Source organism: Carya illinoinensis, chromosome 1, assembly GCF_018687715.1.
Source record: "Carya illinoinensis cultivar Pawnee chromosome 1, C.illinoinensisPawnee_v1, whole genome shotgun sequence".
Taxonomy (NCBI): domain Eukaryota; kingdom Viridiplantae; phylum Streptophyta; class Magnoliopsida; order Fagales; family Juglandaceae; genus Carya; species Carya illinoinensis.
In genome coordinates, this window is record NC_056752.1 from 45686707 (window position 1) to 45697556 (window position 10850).

Below are 10850 nucleotides of genomic sequence, written 5' to 3' on the forward strand. Positions count from 1 at the left end.
TTAAGTTTCATTTATTAATTATTAATTTATTAAAACTAATTTAAATTCTACTTTCATTTCTATTATTTTCAGGCCGTCTTTCTGCAAGAAAGTTTTCACATTCCTCTCTTTGATTTTCTCAACTTTGTTGGTGCGATCTGGCCATGTATTGCCCCCTTGTTTTCATTTCTTTTTTATTTTGGTACCTCGTAATTTTATTGTTCCCCTTTCTTAGTTGATTATTGTAACATGTTTCTTTGTTCATAGGTATGCAATCGTTTGTGATTTGAAAAGCAATTCAACGATTTAAGTATATGCTAGATGAGTAAGTTCTTGCTTTCAGCCAAAGTTGTGGATTCAACTGCAGCATAGTTAATCATATATGGTTACTTATTCTTGAGAGTCAATATTGAATATCAAACCGCAATGCCTATAGTGTTATGTGTAACTATTGTTGTGATTTTATTTTGTGGAAGAACTAGAATATGATCCAAGATTGGAAGAGAGCTTGGCCAAATCTTATTTGCATGTTATGTTTTATCATTTGAATTAAATGTTGGTACCATGTGTAGGGAGAAGTGAGGAGATGCGAATTTTTCGTTTGGGCGGAATACTTCACTTGCTAGAAGAGAATATTCATCCAAGAGAGCATAAATTATGGAAGATATGGGATGACATATTGTTCTGCGAAAATAAAGTTAGATAAAAAGGAAGATAAAGTAAGAGAGAGAGAGAGAGAGAGAGAGAGAGAGAGAGAGAGAACTCTTCGAAAGAAAAAGAAAAAACTGGATTGTCACATTTGTAATAATATTAGTTTGATTTGTGGATAATTTATATATATATATGTATATAAGTAATGATTCGGATCAATTGTATGTAAATAGCACGTTGTATGGAATACATCATTTTTTTATGGATCAACTGTAATGGTATGTTTTGTATTGCACTGAGAAAACAATCATCTTGTATATATAACAAAATCAAAGTTGTGCATTCTCTTGTTAAGATTCAACATATCCACAAGCCAATCAAATAGTAAAACATAATCTGGACTTTCCTCCTGACAAAACACATCAACTGTTTATTTTTAAAAAGTAATTAAAAATGTATAACAAAATGAAATTATGGAAATACGTAAAAACTTATTGAGGCTTAAAGTTAACTCAATATGATTTTAGCACTTTGGAAAGCCTGTAACAACAACTCTAGAGGCATTTTCCTGTGATGCAACTCTAGAGCCGTTTTTCTGTGATACATAGATTGCTAGTGTAGTAACCTTTCCTAAAAAACTCTTAGATTTCACTTATAATTAGTACACTGTTCACATGATAATGACTATCTTATTAGCCATCAATTTCATTTACAAAAAAATCTTCACTCCATTTTAAAGAACGTCCTACAATGGCCAAGTGAAAGTAATATTGACAAACTATAGTACTACAAGATATACAATCAGCATCACTGCAACACCCTTAGAAACTGTCCACTTGTCGTTGCTTCCAATCTTGTCAAAATCCAATCCTGGGTTGAAACTAAATCTGAAAAATGGCAGAGTAAATCTACTGAAAGCCATAAATGAGGAAAATTTGGCTGAAGATAAACAAACAAAAAGAGCTTGGACTTAGACGAATACCATCATAACCTCATCAGAAAAGGAACACAAACACTGTAATGATGAAATTTTAATAGTCAAAAAACTCCATTACACCAAACTGCACATAACAAGTACAAATCTTACATATTGTCCAGTAAAAAACTAAAATATACTGTACAGATGTCATTTTCTACCTCATGATTCCATTAATTTTCATTATAACTTTTTAACACATTCACTCTTGCAAAGGCAGGTAAAAAAAACTCTCAAATAAAAACAGAATGACACATGTGGTGCTTTAACAATTCTGCACCAAAAGACATTACTAGTTCTGGAATTTACATTGGATACTTCTAAAGAGAGGAAATAAAAAATAAAAGCACCTCCAAAAATTTAGACAGCAAAGCCACAATGACAGGATAATATAACTATGATTGACTATGCTTCCTAATCAACCAAGTAGTACAATTCCTGAAAGGCAGGAATTACCAAGCCCACTAAAGTGTAGATACAGTCAACAAACTTCAAAGTTCAAAGAGAGCACAACTCCAAGTGGGAAACAAAAGTGCAAACTTTAGCAAGTATACAAAACTGGGAATGTCCTCCTCAAGGTAAATATTCACTGTAATATGATGCTGCAGTCAGAGATGATGGGAGTGCATGCGCAACACATGTAAGCAAAGGTAAGAACTTACATATATATACATGTAAGCAAAGCCTGAGATAGTAGATCACACCCAGCAAATGACAAAATATATATTGCAGAAACTAGGAATTAATTACCCCTGATGATCATTGTTTCATCCCAACCAAAATATATTTGCATGCGCCCAAAGACATCATAATGCAATTTACCAAGGGTGATGCTACACCCATAGAGGATTGAGAATAAAAACCAAAATAAGCTTTTACCATACAAACAGTTTCAAAGGAAATAGAACAACCAACTGCCTTCATCCATTCTTGAACAATCTGTTTTATTTTATATTTGGGCTTGCAAATGTAAAGTAGCCACAGATGCTTCACAAGTATCCAACATATGGCATCATCATGTATTGCAACTAAGAATTGACCTGAAAGAACCCAGCAGTTATGAATCCCAGTTCGAACAAATATCCATTCATCAAAAGTATCAACTATTTTTGCAAGATCATCATTTGAAACCTTCATGGTGGGTGCTGCTGAACCGCAACCAACTAATTTGCTGCCTTTACTGACCAACCAGTTAATATTCATTTCCAAAGTATGGGATCAGGATAACAACTAGTATAACTAAGATTGCCATTTCTAATTGAAAATTCTCTTTCAATTGAACCATTCGGATATCAAACTGAGGATGACTCTAACTTGGCCGGACCTTTATAAATAATGTGGAACCTCATCGAGGCAGAGCCTTCAAATTTACCCCTAAAAGAGTAAACCCCAGATGCACAAAGTATAATAAAACTATCTATAGCAGTCAAGGACAGGCACAAGTAAGCCTCTAATCCCACATAAAACAAGATGCAGGATACTGGAAAGGAGTTAATGATATTAAAAATCTTCACAGCATTAAAAGCTAATGGCACAAGGCTCTTTGCCACAAAAAGAGAGTTCCATTTAAAAGATAAGGCATTTCCGGTTTTCAATTAACCAATACCATTTTTGAAAGATGTATATGGTGTCATTGAACCAAGCCAAATAGAAATAGCCATGAAGTCTACCTCCTTTATGTTAAGGAAGAAACATCTTCACTTTTCTATGACTCTCGTTTCATCTTGGAACTCCTCCATCACCTTCATAAGTTTACAAGTACTGCTTCTTTATCAATATTGTAAGGGTAAAGCAAGTTCAGCACAAATAACAGACAATAGGCACACACTCAGATATAGTAAATGACAAGGTGGCATATTGGCAATAGGGAGATTATTGTATCATTAAAGCCAATACTTCAGTAATTCTATAACAAATCAAGACAGGAGATCACTCATTTGCTGGAATCAACTTTACAGCATCCACAAGCCTACAAATCTTTTACACAAATGTAAAAATTCCAGCTTAAATCTGCATTTCTACGGCATAAACACATGACATGTGTATGTTTTCATATACACACATAACGTATTAAACTCAACCAGAGCAAACGGATGCATTAGTCTTTGCTGAGCAAAGATTACCGTTCTTCTGAATTCGTAGATTGACAAAAACATTAAAAGAATATAACTTCAAGATTATATTCCAAATAAAAACAAGGTCCAAGGAGATAATAATCAAATCATAAATCTAATATTTGATTTTTTTTTTTTTTACTTGATTTAATATCCTACATTTTCACAACAGCCAAACCAAGCTTTAAATAAATAAACAACATTTTCGAATCCAATCACTGTGAAGAGATAGAAATGCAAGGAAAGGCAAAACTAGAGAGAGGTGGAGGTCGAAGAACAAAGAATAACAAGCAACGAAACAACACCGCATGGATCGAGGCATTGAATGTTTGAATTTAGAACTGCATTTTCAGGCATGCACGAGGGATTAGCAGATCCGAGAGGAGCAGAGAGTGAATCAAAGAGAATGGCAAATCTCATAAATAACTCACGGTTATGTTCCGGTCTATGAAAAGTACGGAGGCTCGCTCTCTCCGGTAACGGGTCTACGGTGCTAGACCCCTTTGGCCTTATCAAGCCATGAGTGTCTTTCTGTCTGTCTCTCTGTGTCTTCAAGTGCCTTTGTAGAAACTTTGGAGCTACGAAGACCAAATTTGGAGCAATTTCTCACTCCAAAGAAAACCCGGAAAATAATGAGAGGAGAACTTTCGTTTTGCTTTAACTCTTCCAAAATAGGGGGAAGGATTTGAACCGTGCAGCGGAAGGCTCGTGGGTGCTAGGCGACGAGAGGGGCGACGACGCGGGTGCTGGGTGACGAGTGGTCCCCGTGAACTCCTCCCTGCAGAGGCAGGCAAATGAGTGCCGGTGTCGGGCGACGATAGGGACTACGCCGCTCGACGCGGGGGGGGGGGGGGGGGGGGGGGGGTTGGGGTTGCGGGAGTGCAATGTGTTCAATATGTCAATAGTTAAAAATTCAAATGCTAGTTTTAGCAGAACCGAGAAAAAAAAAATACAACCACGTAAGGTGTGAAATGGCTGATGTGCTACAGTTTCTGCTCTATGGCTTTCCTCCCAACTAAATATATTACAGGATCGCAAATGTTCATTGTGAAATGCATAGCTCATTGAACATTTTTACAGGCACTTGACAAGTAGTCCACATAATACATTTAAAAAATGAAGCCATTTGAGGTACATTACCTCTTTAACCGAATCGCTTGATCTTCTATCCCATCGGCACTTTACCCCTCTCATTCCTCTTCTCCAGAATATACTCACGAACTCGTTCGGCTTTTTGTCCCATACCCTCAATCATTTCCTCACTCTTACGAATTATCTGCTTTGGCAAATGGACCTCCATATAATTGAACCAGTCCTCAAGCGTCATCCTCTCCAAATCCAGCCCTTCCCCTTCGACACCAGAACCAGACCCTCTTTCTACCTCATCATCAAATCCAGTCGCAGTGCCTTTACCAGCATTTATTATATCATTTTCTTCCAAATTCGTCTCCTCCACATTCTCCAAAGCATCAACTTCGGTCGTAGCACCTATATCAACATCTGTTCTAATATTTTCTGCCGAATGCGCCGGCTCCTCCACATTCTCATTGTTCTCTGCAGCATCAACTCGAGCGCAATCCGATGACTCTTGGCATAGATTCTTCCTTCTTCTCGCACCGGCTCGTGTCATTCTACCCTTAACCTCCACTTCTCCACACTCTACACCCGAGTTCTCCGGAATCTTCTCGAGAATCGGTTCCAAAACCGCAGATTCTTTTGCACTCCGAGTACGCCGAGTACTTGTTTGCCGTGCCGGTTTCTCTTCCACGGGTCTCACATTCTCCGATTCCGGAACACGAAATTCCTCTGCAGCGTCTTCACTCTCCAAAACCCTAGCTTTCCTCGGCCGACCCTTCCTTCTGTTCCCAGTTTCCAACTCCTCACCTTTCTCATCACACTTAGCTTCGCTCACCTTAGAAGCTTTACCTCTCCGGGATCGATTCTCTGCTACCGGTTCCACCGTATATTTCTCGGCGGCTTGGCGCCTGGGGTTCCGTCTGAGTTGGCTTGCATCGTGGCCGTCGACCTTAACTAAGAAGGAGGTGCATTCACCGATCTTGATGGAGTCGGCGTCGCGGAGGTCATAGGGGGTGTATGGGAGGACCTTGGTGTCGTTGAGGAGGGTACCGTTGGAGGAGTTGAGGTCGCGGAGGATCCATTTCCCCGAGCCCGAAGAGGAAGACTCGATGGAGAGGTGATTGGAGGAGATGCCGAGGTCCTTGATGGGGATGTTGTTGCCGCGGACGAGGCGGCCGATTCGGATGGTAGATCCGAGTGGGAATTCGAGGGTTTCGCCCTCGCGTGGGCCTTGGACCATTACGAGCTTCAGAGATTGGGGCTCCATTGTTTAAAAGAGAGGGATAGAGGAGTCGATTGAATTTCAAATGTTGTGATCCGAAGCGTCAACATTCACCAAATTTGAATTCTTGGCGGGCGGTCTCTTTGTTTTTAGAGTGATTTCACGTTCCTGTATGACACGTTACACTTAATTTTTTTTTTGTTTTTATTGAAATAAATAAATTCGGCGTCTTATCATTTTATACCATATATTTAATAAAATAAATAAATTAAAAATAAAAATATGTATATAAAAAGAGAAATGCTTGGTAGGAGAATACAAGAAACCAAAAAACTGGTCGTGACTGACACAAACCAACCGTCGGAGTCTAGAACCGACCGGAATCGCTAGGGAACTGGTCGGCAGGCGGTAAAACTTTAACAAAACCAACAAATGTCGGTTCGGTCGCTGTTTGAGGCCGGCTCAAACTGCTGATTTGGCCGACCACACATACTTATTTTTATTATTATTTATAACTATATAAAACGACACGCCTTCAGTTGTGTTTAAACTAAACGACGTCGTTTAGATGTGTGCATCTTCTTCTTCCTTCTCTTCTTCTTTCCTGATTCATGTCCATTTATCATCTTCTCTCTCTCTGAGAACTAGTGCCGTTAAGGGAATCAAGAACCGACCGTGAATCGCCAGAGAACTGCCGGAGTTGATATAGACGATTTTCCACCTTCCCATCGATCGGTTATGGTTGATTACTCCGGCATATTTTACCTTGTCAATCGGAGTCACTTTTATCCAAAAACTGCACCAATGAAGTCGATTTTCACCCCTAATACTTGGTATCCCGATAATGGATCCCGAGTGTTGGGGGGAAATTTTCCCCATGAGTTTGACTCAACCTAGGTGGAGATGCCATCTGACCCAAGGCCAAGCCTAGGCCCATCCAACTCTAGGTCACGTAACTACAAGCACTCCCTAGTTCAGGAAGACTCGTGTCAAGCCGACAAATCAGGTGGGCCAGAATCCAATAGGCGCTCAACACCTCTACCGTTATGGAAGGAGCAGCATGTCATCTCAATGGGATGGTACAATCTGACCTCTCCCATCCCCTTAGGCCAAGTTGCATTTATGAGACTCTGTAGAGACCACTAAAGAGAGGGAAAGGGCAGGGAGTGGAGCTGCCTAATGAATATGTATAAGTGTCCCTCTCGAGCACCAAAGGAAGGGAAGATAAACGATACTTTCATACTCTGAGATTTTTTCTAAAAAATGAAATTGACTTAAATATCGGAGGCTCCATTTGGCAACCGATCGAGCTGCTGGAGTGGAGAGTGGTTTTGTGTGTGCAAGTAAGTGAAGACCCAAGCTTTCGAGTGGTCTGACCCAAAGATGTACGAAATACATCATTAACATCGAGCATTTCTCTTGACAGTATATTTTTATTTTTACTTAATGATTAAGAAAATATATTTTTAATGATGTTTTTATTTTATTTTTAAATACCAATAAAACGAATGAAAAAAAATCATATAAAATAGAAAAACTTTTTTTTACCTTCTTGGGGATGTAGCACTACTCATATAAAAATGATTGAATTTAATTTTTTTGTTTTGTTTTTTTGTTTTTTTTTTTATCCGCTCTTCATCTTACTAGTAGTTGTAGTTGTTTCTTTTTTAATTTTTTAAAGTTTATAAAGAGAATAATAAAATTTATTTTGTATGAACATAAATTAAACCCGGATCATGACTAAAATTCTAATTGTCCGAACAATTGAAAGATGGAAGAGGGATGAGGGATGATGGGCTGGTCCACCCGACCCTTAGAACAGAGAAAACGATCAGTTGGGCTGATTTCTCCAGTTTTGGAAAAATCATTTTCACCCATGGGTATCGAAAGCCAGGGAAACTAAAACGCCCACGATAGAATAAAATGCATTGATGCAATCACATTGTAAACAGAGTCCCACATCGCTTTTGTGTACATATTATACGGCGTTTTTTATTGCGAGCTGGAGAGGCGCGCAGCAAACCGAGGGGGTGTGGGGTTGGGAGTTGCGCGCGATTTATTTAAACCCTAAACCTCTCTGCCCTGCAGGGAACACAAGGGGGGTCTTTGGCCGGTGTTTCCCCCGTGCGGCTTAAAAAAGAATCACCGATGCACTGCGCGTGTTCCAACTCCCACGGTTACAATATATGCCCCATGAGAAGTTCGAAGGTGGTACTGCCTGCAACCCTATGTAAGGGTGTCGTCGCGGCTACCTATTGTCCTCGCCTCTCAAGCGCCCCCATTTTTGTTAATAATCTCTCCATATCCATCCTCCTTTATCCTTTATAAAGCATCATTTGTAATCAACTGGCAGCCATGCAAGTATCCCCAAATCAATGATCCTCTAATCAAAGGATTGAAGCAGGGACATGACTACGTTTGCGGCTGGAGACACAAAACATAGAGGTTTGCTTTGGGCAGAGGGCAGCTGTAAAGGAAGTTTAAATTATCAATCCAGCAGAGAAGTTAGCCTGTCAATTTAAAGGACACTGGTGGCAATCGAGGCCAATCGACACTGGTCTTTTGTTGGAAACCTGATACCTTACCTTTAAAGGTGACGAGAAAATTGCACACCAATAATGGCTACCCAAGGACATTTTACCATCAACATGAATCCCATTAGTACGTTGACACTTTCTGTAGTTGGATATTCTCATGCGTGCTAAAAAGGATTATGGAGAAACATGCCATAATACTGCTGCAAAGGATTCACAGGGATTATTAGTCTTATGGTTATGCTAAAAACCTATATCAATCCCACCCCGTTCCTTTATTGCCTAACCCAAGACTCACAAACTCCTTATTTAATTAACAATATCTCATTTTATTATTACAATTTTTTCAAACTCACACAAAATATATATTAAATAATTAAATTTTTTCAAATCTCAAAACAAAAATAAAATTAAAAATTAGATTCGAACAATATTTTATTCAACTTTTTACTTTTATCTCATTTTATTTATGTAACCAAACGAGTTCTAAATATATTGACTAAAAAGAAGTACTCTTTTATTAGTTTCTTCAATAAAAGATCCCCCCCCAAACAAAAAAACCAAAAAAAAAAAAAAACATTATCTCCCATGTTGATTCTTCAACTTCCACCAAAAAATTAGCATTAGAAACAGAAGATATTTTTCGGAAAATAAAAATGCAAATCTTATTTTTGAAAAAATATATCCATCTCTAGTAAAATAATAAAGAGTAATATTACATACAGTCGTGAAGTATACTGCGTAATTGTTTTGAAAATAGTGAGGTCCACTATTAAAATATTAGTTTTTTGTTGATATGATTATCGTATTTACTCATTTTTTTCAAAAAAATTATACAATGCTTACATATTTCACGATTGTAAAAATTATTTTCCAATAATAAAATCTCACCGACTCTCCTCCTGCCTCTTCCTTATATTTTCCCATATGACAATCTCTCACACTTATTGACAATTAACTTGGGCGTTTGTTTCGTTGCCTTTGTTTTTCAAATTTATAATAGCAATAAGTGAAGAGGAATATATTTTTTGACTTGTTTTTCTTTTAGCTCTATTGTGGCTTGCAGCTTATAGAATAACATTTTTTTAAATAAAACTATAATATATAAATGAAAATGAGAATTAGTACTTAATGATATTTAGATCTAAGAAATATATCTCGTAACTTAAACTTCTTGTCTTGGGTCTCAAAATCTATTGAGATGGCCAAATACTTCATCAATTACAAAGTCAGTCCATTGAGTTTAAGATGACAAAATTACAAACAGTCTGATTTGTTTAAATTGAACTGTTTGTATACAAACATGAGAGTCAAGTATTTTAATTAGCAATCATTACCTCGACTGTACATTTATTACCATATAGAAGGCACCACTTCGAGCTAGGGTTGAGTCGAAGATTTTACAATTCACACCACAAAATGGTCTCTAGTATGTTACTAGGCCTATTAAATACCACGTTGGCTGAAAAGATGCATGATTTGTAGTCTCAAATGATGGGGTTTATTAGCACATGATCACGATAATCTTAAATTGTAATAAGTAATTATTACCTCGATTGTACATTATAATTGTATCGATGGTACAATTTTGAGATATGATTGTATCGAAGATTTTATAATTCACATCATAACTAGTCTTTAACACGTTATCGACTTTGTTATATGCCGTTTGACTGGGAAAGATAAAAATTATTTACTTTCTCCAATTAATATGGGTCCATACAATAGATAATTATATAGTTGATTACCAAATGGTTCTATGTTAGCAAAATTTCTTTGAAATGGAATATGTTCAATGAAATTGTATAGTTTTGAAAAGGTATGCAAATCATTAGAATTTATGTGTGTCAATGATGTTTATCTTCTAGTGAGTGGTAATCCATGAACCAACCCACATTGGCAAGCTCTCGGAGGCACGAAAAGTTCCAAAACGACTTTCCTATCTTTCATCATGTTCGTTACAAACCCTAATGCCCAAAACGTTCACGCATCATTAAAGGGCAAAAAATACGAAAAGAGTAGTGGGCCGCACAATGAGCTGAAGTAGAGCCCTAAGTTCACTTCTTCTGCTCCCCAAAACAATCTACACCGACCCAATACTTTTTACATATAAAAGTATGAGTTTGTTACATATAAGCATATTTGCACATTAATCTGTGTACTAATACTGATTTATTTATACTTAAAATTTAAATTAACACTGTTTTTAATAAAATCTACTTTTTGACCAATCACATCATATTAGTGCACAAATTAATGTAAAACTATACTTGTAACTATATTTTTCCTAAAAGTAT

The 10850-nt window shown here is 37.4% G+C and overlaps 1 protein-coding gene across 9 annotated transcripts; it reads right to left on the reverse strand.

The window, feature by feature from the left end:
* Positions 1–1256: 1256 nt before the first annotated feature.
* Positions 1257–6130, reverse strand: LOC122277389 (FHA domain-containing protein At4g14490). Of its 9 annotated transcripts, none has more exons than XR_006229006.1 (4): positions 4861–6130; positions 4152–4498; positions 1613–1691; positions 1257–1517 (listed from the first exon to the last, which is right to left on the reverse strand). XR_006229006.1 is itself a non-coding variant. In XM_043087378.1 (2 exons), exon 1 carries the CDS (start codon positions 6062–6064, stop codon positions 4886–4888), a length of 1179 nt encoding a protein of 392 aa, XP_042943312.1. In that variant the 5' UTR covers positions 6065–6130; the 3' UTR covers positions 1257–1517; positions 4861–4885. The 9 variants fall into 9 exon arrangements, 2 of the variants coding, with proteins under 2 accessions (XP_042943312.1, XP_042943299.1); XR_006229004.1 differs by lacking the exon at positions 1613–1691 and adding an exon at positions 3277–3348; XR_006229001.1 differs by having other exon boundaries at positions 1613–3348.
* Between the last annotated feature and the right edge of the window lie 4720 nt (positions 6131–10850).